Source organism: Montipora foliosa, unplaced genomic scaffold (assembly GCF_036669935.1).
Source record: "Montipora foliosa isolate CH-2021 unplaced genomic scaffold, ASM3666993v2 scaffold_447, whole genome shotgun sequence".
NCBI lineage: Eukaryota > Metazoa > Cnidaria > Anthozoa > Scleractinia > Acroporidae > Montipora > Montipora foliosa.
Window position 1 is genome coordinate 78773 of NW_027179753.1, and position 18728 is coordinate 97500.

The window sequence follows — 18728 nt, forward strand, 5'->3', positions numbered from 1 at the left end:
TGCTTTTGCTCCAGTCTTATACATGGAGATTTCCATGTAAATTATCGTTGTCCATTTACAGTAATGGCATGGTGAAATTACAAGTATATAAGTGGTTTTGTTCCAGTCTTATACATGGAAATTTCCATGGATTTACAATTGGCATGGTGAGGTACAAGAATATTATTGATTTTGTTCCAGCCCTATACATGGAAATTTCCATGGACTTACTAGTGACATGGTAAAATTGCAAGATTATCAATAGTTTTATTCTAGTCATGTACATGGAAGTTTCCATGGACTTACTAGTGATATACCAGTAGTAAGATTGTAAGATTATAAGTAGATTAGATCCAATCTTGTACATGGAAATTTCCATGGATTTACAATTGGCGTGGTAAGATTACAAAATATAAAGGGTCTTGTTCCAGCCTTACACATGGAAATTTCCATGTAATGTTCCATGTTCCATTTACAATAATGGCATAGTTAATTTACAAAAATATTACTGGTTTTGTTTCAGTCTTATACATGGAAATTTCCACGGATTTACAATTGGCATGGTGAGATTATAAGAATATTAATGATTTTGTTCCAGCCCTATACATGGAAATTTCCACGGACGTACTAGTGATATACCTGTAGTAAGATTGTAAGATTATAAGTAGGTTTAATCCCACCCTGCACATGGAAATTTCCACGGATTTGCAATTGACATGATAAATTTACAAGAATATAAATAGTTTCGTTCCAGCCTTGTACATGGAAGTTTCTGTGGATTTACCAGGGACTTGATAAAATTACAGAAATAATAAGTAGTTTTGATCGTGCCTTGTACGTGGAAATTCTATGGATTTACAATTGGCGTGGTAAAATTATACGAATATAAATGATTTTGTTCCAGCCTTATACATGAAAATTTCCATGTTCCATTTACAATAATGGCATGGTGAAATTACAAGAATATAAGTGCTTTTGTTCCAGTCTTATACATGGAAATTTCCATGGATTTACAATTGGTGTGGTAAAATTACAAGAATATAAATGGTTTTGTTCCAGCCTTATACATGGAAATTTCCATGTAATTTTCTCCGTTCCATTTACAATTGGCATGGTGAGATTACAAGAATATTAATGATTTTGTTCCAGCCCTATACATGGAAATTTCCATGGACTTACTAGCGATATACATGTACCTGTAGTAAGATTGTAAGATAATAAGTAGTTTTGATCCAGCCTTGCACATGGAGATTTCCGTGGATTTACAATTGGCATGATACAAGTACAAGAATATAAATGTTTTGTTCCAGCCTTATACATGGAAATTTCCACGTATTTACAATTGCCATGGTGAAATTACAAGAATATAAATGGTTTTGTTCCAGCCTATTACATGGAAATTTCCATGGATTTACCAATTTGCATGGGAAATAAAAAAAAGTATAGATGGTTTTGGTCCAGCCTTATACATGGGAATTTCCGTGGATTTACCAGTGACTTGGTAAAATTACAGAAATAGTAAGTACTTTTGATCCACCCTTGTACATAGAAATTTCCATGGATTTACCTGTGACACGGCAAAATTACAAGATTATCAATAGTTTTGGTCCAGCCTTGTACATGGAAATTTCCATGGATTTACTAATAACATGGTAGAGTTATAAGGTTATAAGTAGTTTTGATTCACGAATGTGTAAATAGTTCTCAGAGGATTTGTTGTAAAGCTCCATTTGTTTTGAGTGAGTTATTCAGTGGTCAGCATAAAATAAATTACATTGTTTCTGTCTTGCGTGAGATTTTTCTTGACCAATATTACAAAGTGTATTGCAAATATTTGCCAGAAAATCTGGAAGTGGCAAAGAAACGTTTCGTAGATTGCTTTTTTTGCCAAATTTTCTGTACTTAAGAAAATCTCAAGTTAAACAATTCCGTGTTGTGAGGGGATATTATCCCTCATGGGTTGTTTCTCAATTTTAGTATTATTTCGTTTGTTTGTCCTGGGAAAATACACTTTGTGTTCCTGTGGGGATGAAAAGGCTAAATGGAATATATGCAATGGTATAGTTTGCTTAGTTTGTGGTTGGTTCATCAATGGGAAACACACTTTGTGTGTTTGTGGGGTGAAGTGTTCCCATGCGGGTCACCCTTTGCCCCACAGACTCACTGTACTAGGGTTGTGTACCTTCTGATCGCGCACGGTTACCATAGAAACCAGAGGGTGCAACCCTAGCTAGGTAAGGACCTCTCATGTGAGGGATTGTAACCCTCTGGAGAGGATTGTGGCCTTGGGGATTGTAACCCCTTGGCGAGGATTGCAACCTCGCATTGCCAATTTGTTGTCATGGCCTTGGCGAATATAACCCCTTGGAGAGGATCGCGACCTCTCTTTGCCGGGCAACTTAGTTATCCTGCCTTTTCATGACCTGCTAATAGAGTGCTTTATCTCCTACTCCATTACCCCACAAGCAGTTGTCTCTTACACTTGTTGTCATGGGTTGGGAACATTAACGACTTGATTATCAAATTAGCCTCATACATTCCACCATTAATATGTTTATTGAAATTATTGTAACTAAGCCAGAAAAGAAAACCGATCAGAATTATAGTTCTTCCCTTCAAAGATCGGATAGCCGCTAATGCAGTCCGTAGGGAATTACGTCATCTTAGCAATAATATTGCCGTCACGTTACAGCCAGTTTTAATTTTGTGAGAAGATCTTAAGCTGAGAGAAATTAAGCTGAGTATTGTAAGGCAGCATAATCGTTGTTTATAAATTTGCATGTGATCTGTGTGATGCAGATTATGTAAGTTACAGAGCCCTACACCTTCATCAACGCATTGCTGAACACAAGTATCCGGCTATCGATAAACACCTTTTGGAAGTGCACCATGACAAAAAATCTTTTTAATAAGGACCAATTTCGTGTTCTTAAAAAGTGCCACAGGAAACCTGACTGCCTCGTTTACGAATTACTTTTTTTCAAAGGAGAGTGACTCCATCAGTGCTGAACTCTTTGTTTAGCTTGTACCATATTTTTATGATACGTTTTTTCTTAATGAACTATTGTTTTTTTTTTGTATTTATAGAATATTCATACTGTCTTTTTTTCACTTGATAATGACGTCCGAGAACTCCGAAACGTCGTGTATTTTATACTTTTTTACAACACTTCTTAAATTTTTTTAATTTTTTTTTTCTCATTTTCTTATAGCTTATTTTTTTTAAAAGTCGCTTCTTTCTAAACCTGAATTAATGCTATAATTTTGGTGCATCGTGAACCACATTAGTGTACTCAGTAAGGGTACTTCTTTTTTACGCTTACAGCATAACATGATCAAAATGAAAAAATGAAATGAGACCGGATTTTATAAGTAATGATAGCATTTTCTGTTTAATATTTGCCTTGGTATATTTAAGCCCGGTTTACACTACAGAAATTTTTTGGCACGGTTCGGGTGAAATTGGCACGGGTTCCAAAAAAAAAGGTTCGGCTCGGATAAAATTTGCAGTGTAAACAACCCGTCAGTTCCAAATTTCGTCCGTGCCGAACCAAAATTCTTACCCGTGCTGGGACCTTCGGCGAGGTAGTCCGAGCACGGGTAAAAATGGTATGGGTGCTGAAAAAAAAGGCACGGTTCCGATAGAACAAGTTGTGTAAACACTTTAAAGGGCCAAATTTGATCCTTAATTCATATAGGCTGGCGGTTTTTTTGCGTATATTTCGAGATGGCTGCTCATTCTCCACCAAAATCACGCGGACGTTCTTCATTATAATTGAAGTGCACATGTCTACAAGAGAACTTACCCGGGCCCAAAAAGTTTGGCACGGTATTTTTGATACGGTAAAAATGGTGTAGTGTAAACAAAGTTTGCCGATCTCTTTTTAGGCACCCGTGCCAATTTCACACGAGCCGAGCCGAAAATTTTCTGTAGTGTAAACCGGGCTTTAAATGATCGCTAAACGTTCCATAGTCTAATTACAAAAAAGTTCCATTTTGCGTCTTCCCCTTCGGATTTCAGGATATGCTAAATCACTAATTTATGGGTTTCAGATTTCCACTCAGTTTTGTCCCAAAACCTTTGAAGACTGCCGTGTTGTATTAAGGCTCATCAAATGTAGCATTACACTAGACCAGACGATAATTATTACCCGCATCCTCAAATGCGTTAAAAAAGAATATAGAGCATTTTTGCAAACATTGCAACACTTTGTCAAGGAGAATTTGCTAGTGTGTTCAGTCGGCAAGTTTCCCTTGACAAGTGGACTTGTTAAGGAAAACCTGCTGGTGTAAATGAGGCTTTAACCATAATAAATTGGTTCGCTTATTCATTAAAATTTGTTCCTCGTGATAGAATTTATAATCTCAGTAACCTTTATTAGGATAATAATCATTCTGCAAGCAGATCATAAAGCCGAGCATATTAGTTAGATGGTGAATGACCTGTGTCTACATTGATTTGTTAGCAGAAATTATGCATAGTTAGAATGACAATACTAAAGTTTGTACAATAAGAACAAGGAAAAGTAAAATTATACATATAACAGTATACCACCCTTACATTGCATTTAAATACCAATAATACAAATTAAACTAAATTTACAGTAACAAAGAAATACAACATGACAACTAAAAATAAAAAGTTAATAAACTGAACAATGTTGAACGTGGATCACTTTATTCTAATCTTCTTGCTAATAATCCCTAACTTGTTCTTGAAAATGTCTAAAGATCTAGCTGTTCAGAGAGGAGAATATTCCATTGCCTCACTGTTCAAGGATATATAGGATATCAAAATAAAAGTTGAGAATGTTGCTTAAAGTGCCAAAATCTTAACAAATGTCCAGACGTTTCGGGACTGTGCCCTTCATCACTGGAATGTTCGTTAATGTTTTAAGACACGCTTCCTGGTGTTTGATTTAAAATTTGAAAGTTGCGTTGTGCACGCGCACGCGAACTTCAAATGAAGTGAAAATCAGCATTGAGGCCGCATGGCTGGCATGTCTTGAGACGAAAGATGAGACGCATCTCATGTCTCTTCCTCTGTTTGTTCCCAACGCATAGTTTGAACTCGCGGACCAGCGCGTCCGCAGCATTATGTCCGTTAGAACTGAAATGCTCTGCGACTGGGAAACCAGGCGTATTCCTGTTGATGCTTCGGAGGTGTTCACCAAAACGTTCCCTCAGAGTGCGCCCAGTCTCGCCGATGTAAATGGCAGGGCAGCGACGGCAGAAGATGCAGTAAATGAGATCAGAGGACAAACAAGTAAAGGAGTCTTTGATGGTTAAGCGATCCTTTGGCCCCAGAAGATCAGTTTCGCTGGAAATATGGCCACAAGTACGACAACGTGGGTGTTGACATGGATAGGTGCCTGCGTGTGTTGCAGCCTGCTTTTCTGCCGTGTGAACTAGTGGTGTTCGCAAGTTGTCATCACGTCGAAACGCAACCATTGGTGGTCGAGGCAAGATGAGGCTTGCTGCTGGGTGACATAACCATGTCTAGGTAAGACGCAATGGTCTCGGTTGGGCAATTACACGCTGAAACAATTGGTCTTCCAGGGTTATTCTCCTTGTGGATCTTTGGTAGAAAATAAAAACGTGATGTCTTTGGTGTCTGTAAAATGAGATTCTTTCTTGATGCCGGATGTTCGTTGGCTTGCATCATCTGTTTGACGGCTGATTTGATCACCTGCTGGTATTCCTTACACGCCGGGCTGGTGCGTGCTATGAAGCTGAACAATCCTTGTCCACAAATATGGCGTCCTTGACCGTGCGTTTTTTAGGGAAGATTGGAACTGAGTTAACGCCTCTCAAAGAATGTCTCCGAGCGGTCCTGGGATTAGCCTAAAGGCGCCAAATCTGAAATGAACTGATAGTGCACGGTTTTCTCGTCATTTTGGTACCAAACATGCCATACTTTCTTTGATATTCGCTTAGGAAGAGACAGCCGAAGAAATAGTAAAAGAGAAGGTAAGTTTTTTCTGTTGTTGGTATCGTATTTTTGGCCCGGATAGTTTTTTAAGGATTTCTACCTATGCGAGAAATTTTGCTACGAAGAGAAATTTCAAGGCCTTGACAAAAACTCTATGATTTTTGTTTTCGTAATATGGCTTTCTTTTCTTAGTTTTTTACGATTTATTTCCTAGGATGCCACGCGGAAAGAACAAGCGCTTTGACGTGGCTCAATTCATGAAAGCCCGGAAAGTTGCAAGAGAGAAAGCTGTGACTGAGAATCGCAAGCTATTGAGAGAGTACAAAAAAGTCCAACGAGCCCAGGAAAAGGTGAAATGATATTTAATTTGTCCTTTTTAAGTAATTCAGTATTGGTGCTTTGTAAAAGTTTCATATTTCGAATATTTGAGAATTTTGTAAGACAGCTTTATAGGCAAGTGGTGGGAGTGCATGTACAGGGAGACTTGTAATTCAATTTTGACAGGGTGAAAAATTAATAATAATAATAATAATAATAATAATAATTATTATTATTATTATTATTATTATTATTATTATTATTATTCTCGTAATTGTTTGTGCATCTGTGCTGTACCTCCCTACAGAAACATTTGTAAACACTCCCCTGCCAGCTTTTTGTGTCTGAACTCTAAATATTATCAACAATAATGATAATCTTTAGTTTCTTTCATTTCGAAAATTACAGCTTAGTAATTGCTAATCTAGGTGGGCCATTCATCACTTATATTCTAGATTAATTAACTAACAATAATAACAATAAATTTAAGATTTAAGATATGAATGACAGTTAAAATTAAATAAAATGACAGTAAAAATTAACCAATCAGTGTTTAACAAATCACTTGTTGTATAATTAATGCTTTCAGTTGGCCACAGTCAGGGAACGATGCAAGGACATAACACATGAACTGGAAAATATTCCTGTTGAGTATACTCTTGATTCTTCATTGTGGTTGCCTTGCTAGCTAGTGTGGAGCAAAAAACTGCTGGACACACTGACTTCAGACTACGTCTGTAGGTTTGCATTATTCAGTGGTTCTATGGATAATAACATAAAGAGAAAAAAAAATTATTTTTGTAAGTTTAATTTTGGTGAACTAGCCTCTGAACACAGAGCCAGTGCCAGAATGACAGCCAGTGCCAGACATTTAAAATCCAGTGCGAGGCAAGAAACCTGAGCGTGTGCCTGTGTTCATCTGGTTGGTCAAAGACTGTCATAAATGACAGTGTCTCTAAATTCTAAACATCCGAATATCAAATGTAAGATGTGGCTAAATAGAATTGAAGTGTTCAAATCTGTTTTGTTTATAATTTTAGTATCGTCCAACCATTTAAATGAATGTGTTACTACCCAGTGTCTAGTTTAGCAATATTGTAAAATCCCACGTTTAAGCCCCCATGGATATAAGCCCCCACCAGTTAAAAGCCCACCCAAAGTGCCTTATGAAGTGATATGAGCCCAGGGCTTTATCTTGGGATTTGATGTTATTTTTTGTCACAGGGACAAGTATCTCAGGCACGAACAAGAAGCCCTACTGTACTTGTAAATGGGGAATCAACACTGGGACCAAGAACTGCAAGGAAGAGAAGGCATGAGACCACTGAAGCTGCTGCCAAAATTCATGGAAGCACAAATGAACATTCTTCAGCCACTTTCGATGGCTTGTTTGACACGTTGCACAAAAGATGCAAATTAGATACTTTAACTAAATACGTGTGTGAGAATAAGCAGCTGACTAACAAAGTAGTTTGTAAAGAGTATAAGTCGAGTGTATCAGAATTTGAAAAGTCACATGACAACATTGTGAGAAGTATTGCAACATATTATGCAAGTGGTGTAATGGGGAAACGAAAGTACAAAAGTGTTAGACTGGTACTTTCAATGAAATCAAATGAAAATAAACCAGGGAAAAGAACAAGCATTTCAGTTATGAAAGGCTGTAAGGTTCCAAAGCTGCTCACTTACAGTAACCTTGTAGAACAACTAAAAAAGATTGATATTGGGACTGTTCATGAAATTGACCCAGACTACCTAGAGGGCTTAGAAATTGAAAATTCAGTGAATGGTGCATACAGAGATTTAAGACAATACCTTCCAATGCTTGCTAAATTTTATCTTTCTGAAAGTAGGAAAGAAAGCTTGAAAGGCTTTGCAGGATCAACAGGCACTTTTCAAATTGCTCTTGGTGGTGACGGATGCCCATTTGGCAAAAATGAAAGCGCGTGTTCTTTCTTAGTCAGTCTCCTTAATGTTGGAAGAAGGGTGGCATCCAGTTATGATAACTTTCTAATTTTTGGTGCCAACTGTGATGAATGCTCTCCTGTTACAAAGAAATATGTGAGGTCATTATTACCTCAACTTGCAGAGTTAGAAAGAGCTGAATATGAATTGGAAGGCATTAAATATAGGTTTCAGCTGGAGGAGTTGCCAAATGACATGAAGATGCTGGCAATGTTAGCAGGTGAATTAACTATTAGTGCTAAATATTTCTCACCCTTTGCGAATGTTTCATTAGCTGATTGTAGGGATGTGAAGGGTACATTTGGAACTAAAAGTTCAAACAAGTGGAAGCCATGGAATTACCAGCAAAGAGTAAATGTTGTCAACAAGGTTAATGCATTCAAGAAAAGAGTAGCACTAGAAAAAATTTCTGAGAAAACAAAGAGATCTAAAATTACAGATTACATTGCCAAGCAAAATAGTAGACAGGAATTTTTGCCTCTCTTAGGTTCTTACATTAATAAGGCTCATGTAGAACCCCTTCATCTCAAGAACAATGCTTGGCAGTACTTCTTTAAAGCAGTTTTGACAGAAGCTATAAGAAAATCTAAGCTGCCAGCTGATTGTAAGAAGTTTTCTGAGGTCCCAACTGAGAGCCCTTTCGCACAGGTAATTACAGCTTTACAAACCGAGGTAAAGACCAGGCGCCTTGCAAACAAAACCAAACAGTGGTTCAATGAAACACAAGGGTCTGGAGCTGAATTGCATTACAGATTTACTGGAAAAGATTCCCGCTGTTTTTGTCATAACTTTATGAGGTTAATCAAGTGGCTAAGTTGTGAAAGTGACTCCAGGAAAGAAAGGCAAACAGTTCTTATTTTAACTTATTTAGGTGTGAGGCTGAGAGACTGTGTTTCTCTTTTTAATAGATTTGAGATAACATCAGCCCAGATTGGTCAGCTTTCTATTGCTTGTCACGAGTATTTTAAAGTAAATTCATTGTTGTTGCCAAGCTCTGTAAATCCTACTGTCTGGACATTGGGTCACATTGTCCCTGTTCATTGTCATCAAGTGCTTGAAAAGTATGGCCAGGGGCTGGGAATGGTAACGATGGAAGGGCGAGAAGCGAAGCATATCTTTGTGAAAAAATTAAGTGAAAATACAACATATCAAAACAGGTGGGTTGAAATATTTAGACATGAATATGTGATGCTGATTTGGCTGCCTCAGCATGGTTTTCAGCAGCCAGAAGCTGCAAGCAAAAATGTAGCCTACATCCCAGAAAGGGTATTCAGTGATCCATCTTATTGCTATTGTGGTCTGCTAAAGGCATCTCCTGAGGATGCTAAGTGCTTTTTTTGTGGACACCCAATCATGAAACTTATTGAGCAAAGTGTAAAAGACGGAAAGATCGCTCCACAGCTTTTGTAATTAATGTTAAATCTGTACACAGTCTAACTCAAAAACACTGCTGACTTAAGATTATATAAGCAGCAGCTAGGAATATTAAGATACTGTACTTATTAGCAGCTGCCAGGAAGATTAAGATACTGTACTTATTAGCAGGTCACAGGTCATTGTTTTCTTTATAGAGCAAGTATCCTAAACATTCCTAAAAGCTAACCATAGGCCTAAAAACTTTTCTCTAGGCTTAATTAGGCCTAAAATTAACTTTTATGAATGTTTAGGATACTTTTCTTTAGGCTTAAATTGGCCTATTTAGGCCTAAAAAGGCCTAATTACACCTAATTAGGCTTAAGGTTAGCTTTTATGAATGTTTAGGACACTTTCTGTATAAGTTAAATAATGACCTGTGACCTGTACCTGCCGGCCTGAAAGATACTCCACTCAGTCTAGTTCTCACTACTTAAATGCTTACGAAAACGTGTAACCAAATTCATTACAGAATTTGTAGTGGGCTTTCACCACTGCTTGCTGAGTCCTCTTGATAAATGTGATCGTCAAGGGAGTTTCAGAACTTATGAAAACTTTTGAAGTTCCTTTTCTTGTTCCTTTACTGTTCTTGATTAGAAATTCTCGGACTGAGTCACTGCTTAGCTCTGATAACTTGGCAAAATCTCGAATCAGTCTGTTCTCCCGGTCATAACAGATTATATCTGCGTGCTTCTCTTCTTTGTGCGAAACACCATAAGCGGAACGGGCCTTTTTCACACTGTGTAGAATTAAAGAGAAAATTTCCGAAGACATGGCCCGTTTGAACTGTACGGTCCAACCACTGCGGGCCTTCATTCTTGGACTGAGGCGCCTATGAAGCATCTGTAACGAAATCTTTACTTCTCCTTCGAGGAGTGCTGATGCTGGAATTCGAGACATTTTTGCTCGTTTCAAAGAGTTTTGGCCCACACGGTGTTTTTCAATAATTGAAGCGAGAACTGCTTTCACTTCTTCTTCAAACAAAAAGAAATTGTCAACTTCACTATGTAGAGGACGCAGGGCCTTAGTAGCATTGAAAATAGCATTTTCAGCCGCCATTTTGAAAATTGCCTTGTAGTTTTATTTGTATTTCCGCTGTACAACTGTAAACTACAGCGGGCAGCAAAGTTCCGCTCTGGAGCGCACACCAGCCCGGCGTGTTAACAGGATCGTGGTCAAGGCGTTCGTAAAACCTGTGTGCTCACTCTTCCAGCGGAATTGGTGCTTACCCTGAACACATTCTAGTCCAACAACGAATTCTACCATGAAGTGGGAGGGGTGGCCAAAGGCAGCAAAATGGGCCCAAATTACGTGTGTGTTTTTCTAGGATACGTAGAAGAACAAATTGGTCAAAAGTACACTGGTACAGTACCTCTGCTACACAAGAGATACATCGACGATGTGGTGGGCATCGTGTGTTGTAGCCACTTTGAAGTTGAGGATTACACTGTCTTTGTCTCCAATTTTCATCCCGCTCTGCAATTCACACATATTATCTCTGAAGCTGAACTACCTTTCCTGGATATCAATCTGCGCATTTCAGGTGACCGCATCCGCACTTCCATCCCCTACAAAGCCACTGATACACACAGCTTTCTCCACTGCGATTCATCACGTCCCTGCCACTGCAAAGAGAGCCTCCCATACAGCCAGCTTCTACGCCTTCGACGCATCTGTTCTGACCAAGCCGACTTTCTAGGCAAAGCCCAAGAGATGGCCTCATTTTTTGAGAGATGCGGCTACAGCTCTGGAACATGACCTCGAGAAAATGAAACACCTGTCTCAAAGTGACGCCCTTTCCAAAAGCAACTCAACAGACGAAAGGATGAGCAGGATTCCTTTAGTACTCACATACCATCCTTTAAACACTCAAGTACAACAAATCCTGCTTGACAATTTCAAAGTGATTGCAGACGACCCAGCAACAAGCCCCATCTTTCCTCGACCACCACTGGTTGCGTTTCGACGTGATGACAACTTGCGAGCATCACTAGTTCACACGGCAGAAAAGCAGGCTGCAACACACGCAGGTACCTATCTATGTCAACACCCACGTTGTCGTACTTGTGGCCATATTTCCAGCGAAACTGATCTTCTGGGGCCAAAGGATCGCTTAACCATTAGAGACTCCTTTACTTGTTTGTCCTCTGATCTCATTTACTGCATCTCTTGCCGTCGCTGCCCTGCCATTTACATCGGCGAGACTGGGCGCACTCTGAGGGAACGTTTTGGTGGACACCTCCGAAGCATCAACAAGAATACGCCTGGTTTCCCAGTCGCAGAGCATTTCAGTTCTAACGGACATACTGATGCGGACGCGCTGGTCCGCGAGTTCAAACTCTGCGTTGGGAACAAACAGAAGAAGAGACATGAGATGCGTCTTATCTTTCGTCTCGGAACATGCCAGCCACGTGGCCTCAATGCTGATTTTCAGTTCATTTGAAGTTCGCGCGCCCGTGCACAGCGCAAATTTCAAATTTTAAATCAAATACCAGGAAGCGTGGCTTAAAACATTAACGAACATTCCAGTGATGAAGGGCACAGTCCCGAAACGTCTGGACATTTGTTAAGATTTTGGCACTTTCAGCAACATTCTCAACTTTTATTTTCTTATTGTAGTAACAAATGCCACTCAGCATACGGAGCTTTTAACATCTTTCATTTTATATAGGATATGACAGGTTTAAGCAACGGAAAAGTCACTCAACGAAAACGTCATTTCAAGATATAACTTAGCGTTACCGCAAGTATTTCGCTATTATTTTTTTCTCAATGAGCGAGTGGGCGACACGGAATTCTGCGAATCCTGCGATCTGATTGGCTCTGGGAGAGGGCGGAATTTTTCTATCTTGCCCGCCAACCCTGGCGGCATCCTAGCCCGGGTTGCGTAAGCTTGTGTGAGGACCATAAATTTTCATTTTTGACACCGAATCCGTTTGCATACAGAAGTTAGTGTTTCAAAACAGGTTTTATTAGACAAGAGATTTGGAAATAGAATTCAAAATTATATAATTTGTTCATTGAAACGTTCACTTTGTTAGTCGCTTAATGCATTCGCTATCAAGCGTGGTACGATTCAACAATTAAAAAAGTGATCACAGGACAAGAGAGAGAGCGAGGAAAAACATAAATAAGTTATTTACCAGCTAAGGGTCGGTCCGTACAGCGAAAAACTGCCCGAGGCCGCAGGCCAAGGGCAGCAGTTTCATTTTCACCTCCCAGCTGGAAAATAACATATATTTATTCCACCTTGTACAATACGGCGAACTATCCAGGATGGGTACGAACGGTTTTAGTATATGTAATCACATGAAATTTGAGTGCAATTTGCAATAAATAAGCACGAGTAAATTTTTTTCAAAGATGACCACAAATCGCACGAGCCCGTAGGGCAAGTGCAATTTGTAGCCTTTGAAATTTTTGCAAATTCTTATTTACTCCAAATTTAAAAAATAGGTACGCAATGCGTACATGTGGCAAGCCACTAGGTAGAGGAGGTGCTGTAAACAAGGGTGCCGAGCTGTGCTTCATTAAAATCCGAAATATGAGAGCGTTACTGGATGTGAAGAGAAAGAAGTTCACCACAATTCTTAAAATGCATATGGGTCGTCTGAGATATAGTCTTTGGATGAAAAACTGTCTAATACCTCTCTCTACGATTTTTGATTTTATTTTATTTACTTGTTTCTTGGTGATGTTGTTTCAAATCACCAATTGACCTTTCCTTTTCAGCAATAGCAACACCATCTTGGATCTCGCGTTTGGCGTAATCTATGGGCTTGTTAACCTGGATAGACTACAATGCATCAGGACTGACTAATATATAAGTCAGTCACACATTGTTTTCCTGTATTTGATCCAAACAGAGATTCATTACCTTGATTAAAGTCTGCACAAACCGTATGAGTAGGGTCAACTAATTAGTTAAAATTGATAGAATTGTGATGCTTGTTCACATCACTCCCTTGGATAATGACTTAACTAACTGCTTTTGATGGATTAAACACTCTAGGCCCAGGGGTCTCCTGGACATCGTTTAACATTCTGTCAAGAGCAGTGCGTGAATGTTGTAGCACACAATTTTAGTTAACAATACCGTCACTTCATTCTCAAATCTATACCGCTCTATCAAGCATTTTAATGCTGGTAAATTGAATACACTGAGGTAAAAGTAGGTCATGCATACCAATTCTGGCTTCAAACTGTTCATTTATCACACCCATTTCAGTTGCTGCTGTTTAATTTCCCTACTGCAAAATACTAAATACAGTATTGGAGTACAAAATTATCAATAAACTGCAATGCTACAATAGCTTCACCGGACACAAGACGCCTCAAGGTAAAATTGAGTGTAATTAAGATAAAAATGCAGTTTTTAAGTACTAAACCATCATTTGACACACTGTTTTTCAATGGCAAGTTCCCAGCAAACAAAATGACCTTTGAGACAATTTCTCACTGTAATTCAATTAAGGTTGCGTTGGTTCTCTTCGGCACCTCTTTAGCTTAATAAACGCTAAATAGATCGATTCACCGATCCATAGTTCACGCCGATTGCTGTCTGTATACACTGCCACAGATCACCTGCAATGCAGTGAACACCGTAAGAACTTTGCAGTTCAAAATTTACTAAGTAAACTTCAGAGCCGAGTAAAATGTATTTATTTAGGTGAGACAAAAACCAATCGTAAAACTTTGTACTTCAAGGATGCTAAGCGATTAAAACTAGTTATTTATATTACAACATCGGTGGCTTCCGGTGCCAATATCTCACGATCAAAGAATGTTAGCCCCACAAATCTTCAAGGGCTCTGCGCACATGTAAATCTAGTTTGTTTACATGTTACAACTTTATCAGCGGCTTCAGTCGCTAGGCTATGCGCCGATCAAAGAGAAACCTCAACCCCCCCCCCCCCCCCCCACCTCCCCCCCTGGCATTTGGCAATCTTCTGTGCCCGGGGAGTGGGGAATTTGAATTTTGCCTCATAGGGTGGGAAAAATTGTACTCGAAGAGTCAGGTTTAATTTTTTTTTTCGGGCGCGGAAGTCGCTAACTGCCATAAAACACGAGTTTGAACGAGATCGAATAGTTTGAAGAAAGAGATATAGCATTTGTGAGCGACTGGCTAACAAAAAAGGACTTCAGCAGTTGGGGACGGACAGAAATATCCGACGACAGGGTAAGGCATTTGAACACTATTTTAGCTCGAGGGGAGGGGAATTTGAACGATCCAATTTTCAAAAGTTCAAATGACCGTGGTTACGGCAGTTTTGGCTCCAGTGATCCCCAACACTTGTGATGCTTTTTTAGCCCAAGGGTCAAGAATATTGAAATACATCATCATGCGTATCGAGCTGGTCCAAGGAGATTGGATCACATACGATGCTGGTTTTTGATAAAAGGGGAAAAACTGGACTACCAATACCACTCGGAGCAGAGTAGAGTCAGCAACGTCAATTCCGTGGTCACATCAGAGAAACAGCGAGTGCTCAGCTCCTATACTTCCTTTTTCTATAGGGCAAAGCTAAACTATTGAAGTTAATACTCCATTACACATGGTAATGCCGCATACGATATAATCTAAAAATATCTTCAGCCTAAAATCGGCAGGAAAATAAGAATATTCAGCCTGTGCCGGAAAAAAAATCTATTTTTCGAACAAAAAAAAACTCTCTGTTTGCAAAATATAGCCCGCTCACCCTTAACAGGACATGTCCTTGGTTATCCAAGACATTTTTCTCCCTAGCCATTCACTTTTTAAAGTAAGCAATTAACACAGGGTAACGAACCATTTTCACACGAAGCAAAACACAGCGCACGATTAGCACAGTCACACAAGTGGCGAAAAGTCCTCCAGGGGTTAATTAATTTGCAAAGCAGACCTAAGCTCTATGCGAGCATGTTTATATAAATATTTTGAAAAAAAAATTATTTTGTATTTACCGGAACGGCATACCGCAGAAAAAATAACCCCTTAAATATAAAGTCGGCTATCTTGTAAATTCGAACCCTCTGCATTTGTAATTTCGGAACCTCTTGCAATATAATGAACTCTTCGATCAGTCCAGGTCATTACCCTTCACGCTGGAAAATGGGGCAAGCGACCCCTTTATTTAAAAGGACGACGACTTTTGAAAAAAATAATTATCGACCCGAAACTGTTTTTCCGGCCCTTACAATAATTGAATGAATCTTAGCTAAACAACTTGAGCCTTGTTTTGAGCTATTTTATCAGATTTCATTTCTGCATATACAGACAAAATTACAGCTGTGAAACCTCTTTATCAGAAGGCTGGAGAAAAAGTCATGACAACCGGTAAAGAAACTGTTGCAATTGCTTAGATATGGACTTATGAAAGGCCATCGACAGCATCCCTCGCGCTCTTTTTTGGCCAAATTCAATGCCTACGGTTTAAGTGAGACGAGTACTGAACTCTTGAGGAGCTATCTCTCCGCTAGGATACAGCACCTTCAAATTATGGTGACACGATTTCTAAGTGGGAAGTGGTAACAAGAGGAGTCCTTCAGGGAATTGTCTTTGGTCCCATGTTTTTCAATGTTCACATCAGTGATTTATTCTACCCATTCAAGCAAAACTGAATGCCTAGTCTGATGATGAGCAGTTGTACTTTTCCAACAAGGACCTTGAAACACTAAACAGAAGGCTGGAACACGAACTTGGAATTGCTAGCAGTTGGTATGGGCCAAACGAGATGATTGTAAATCCAGACAAGCACCAGGCAATGATACTTGGCGCAGATAGTGATGATTACGAATTATCTGTTCCCGTTAACAATTCAATTGATATATTGTTTGTAACTATCGGCAAGGCCTTGAGCTTTAATCGCCACATTCTCAAAAATATGCGGTAAGGTTAACAACCAATTCAGTGTTCTTGAGAGATTTAAAAGCCGCGATCATCACTAAATTGAAATGCTACGTTCAGTTTATACAAGGCTTTTGTCCTTACCACACCATCAATACTGCTCTCTTATTTGCAAACTGTGACAAATTGGAGTCTTTTAACAAATTTATTTGAAGAGTTATTTTTAAAACGGCCAATTATCACGAGTTATTAAAGAAAGCAAAGACATCATCCTTACAACGGAAGACTTCAAAAATCCTCATCGTAGTTTTCAAACACTTTTATGTTTTTACCATCCGTAATATCTAAAAGAACTGTTTGTTCTTCGTAACTCTACTTACTCATCGAGAGGAAAGAACATACTGACCCTACCCACAACAAGAACCACAAATTATGGACTCGACTGTATCCCGGCGATACGAAGCTGCAAAAAATGTGGAACTCGCTCCCGGACAGTATGAGAACAATAACATCACAAAAAGATTTAAGATAGCGTTAAATAAGATGAACTTTTAGTATGTTACAGTGCGATGTGCCTTACCGTGGCCACCTAACAAAGTTTTTTTACAAATTGTCCGCCAATCAGGATGTGTGAATTTGATTGACCGTCATTCCTCCTTGCAAAATCCACAGTTGTAAGTTGAACACTGTTGCATGGGTAGTTGAGTTGACGTATTTACACGTAATTGTCAAATGTGAAAGTTTGTTGGGTTAGTTACAATGCAACGCACCTTACCGTGGCCACGTATTATAATATTTTAATTAGTTTATTAATTTTCTTTCTCAAGGATATTACATGTAACTCAATAGAGCTACTCTGGCAATTCGAGTTGAAATAAACTGTATGTCATGTTTTGTTATATTATCGCCCACAAAGAGATTTTATCATATCTGCCTTCTACGACAATTCAATAGAAGTAGAGGGTTGAATTGCGAGCATTGTAGAAAACAATAGGGCTTTTCCTTGGCAGCTGTCGTTAAGGTATCCTGTTGAACCTGTTTAAAGTAATAAAGATAAGTAAAGCGAATGGTATGATTTCTAAACGTAGGCCGGCGTTTTGTCGCTAACAGCACACTGCTCATGTTCAGAAACTGAACTTTTAATGGGATGGTATCTTTCTCATTTATCTGGAACCAAATTTGCAAATTCAATTGAAAATGTATTATATATTCCAAAAAGGAGTTGTTCCTTTTATGACTTTCTCTGATAGGAGGAACCATGTAGTGTCGCCTCATGTTGGTGATGATATACTACCATCCACCAGCGTTTAATTTTGTGCTATAGAATGCGATAATCAGTATAAATGGTTTATTAAATACTGTAATGCGCAGTATAACTTTAGTTACTGAGGTATTTTAAGTTTGAGGGCACTGTAAGAGTTGTGTGTTGTCACGCAATCCTAGACGATCTCTTTCCTTTAACTTCCTTTGTTTAGTTTGTTTCCTTTTTGGTAAATCAGATCATTTTCCATTGATATCAGATTTTACTCGACAGGACGCACTTGAAAAATTGGACCTCTCTTCATGGGTTAGCTCATCTTTACATTAAAATTGACCAAAAAACCGAAGAAACAAAAATAACCCTTTATTCTCCTAATCCCACGCTAAAGCAAAAAGGCAACATTAAAATTAAAAAAAAAAAGAAAGGGGAGACCGTTTTGGAATAACCAGTATTTACTTCCGCACGTGCTTCATCCATACCGGAACAGCCTGGTTTCAGCCAAAGCATGTTACGTTCAAGCTGACGCGACGTTATGATTTTGAAAATCTCCTTTTGTTGTGATCAAAGTTGCGAGCGCAGTGTCGTGAATGAAAATGCAGACAGTGAGGCAGAAACCTTGGTCCGTGATGTCAATAATCCTCGTGGTAGCTTTTATTATTATAACACCGTATTCTGGTAAGTTATCAGCTTAGCCGTTATTTTGTTATTATCTGATCTCCCTTTATTTATAATTCAGCCCAAATCGATGCGCGGTGTCTAAAGTGTGCTGGATAATCCCCGTAGATTAATTGTATTCTTCGTTGGATCCACAAATGCCTCTACGTCTTTCAACCGAAGATAGCTAGCAGGCAATCCAAGTAAAAGGGTCATATTTAGTCAAAATAATGATCTAGAATATAAACCTTATTTTGAGTTTTTCGCTCGTATTTGGATTCAACAAAGACACCCACTGGCGTCACATGCTTTCTGTTTTCGATCACTTGACTAAACTTTTTGCCGAATCGTGGTTGGATTTTTAGATGATTGCATGCCAC

General features: G+C 38.9%; 3 protein-coding genes across 4 annotated transcripts in view; 2 read left to right on the forward strand and 1 right to left on the reverse strand.

Moving 5' to 3' along the window:
• Positions 1-6126: 6126 nt before the first annotated feature.
• LOC137989224 (uncharacterized) lies at positions 6127-9604 on the forward strand. Its single transcript, XM_068835075.1, has 3 exons — positions 6127-6261; positions 6819-6874; positions 7447-9604. Exons 1-3 carry the CDS (start codon positions 6127-6129, stop codon positions 9602-9604), a joined length of 2349 nt encoding a protein of 782 aa, XP_068691176.1.
• A 444-nt stretch (positions 9605-10048) lies between these two features.
• On the reverse strand, positions 10049-10666 carry LOC137989209 (uncharacterized). The gene has a single exon (XM_068835062.1). The coding sequence runs from the start codon at positions 10664-10666 to the stop codon at positions 10049-10051; it is 618 nt and encodes a 205-aa protein (XP_068691163.1).
• A 7596-nt stretch (positions 10667-18262) lies between these two features.
• LOC137989221 (uncharacterized) overlaps positions 18263-18728 on the forward strand; it is a 51840-nt gene continuing 51374 nt past the window's right edge. For both annotated transcript variants that reach the window (XM_068835072.1, XM_068835073.1), the window contains exon 1: positions 18263-18369. In XM_068835072.1, the coding sequence (XP_068691173.1) occupies positions 18282-18369 (88 nt within the window). In that variant the 5' untranslated portion in view covers positions 18263-18281. The remainder of the gene's footprint in view (positions 18370-18728) is intronic.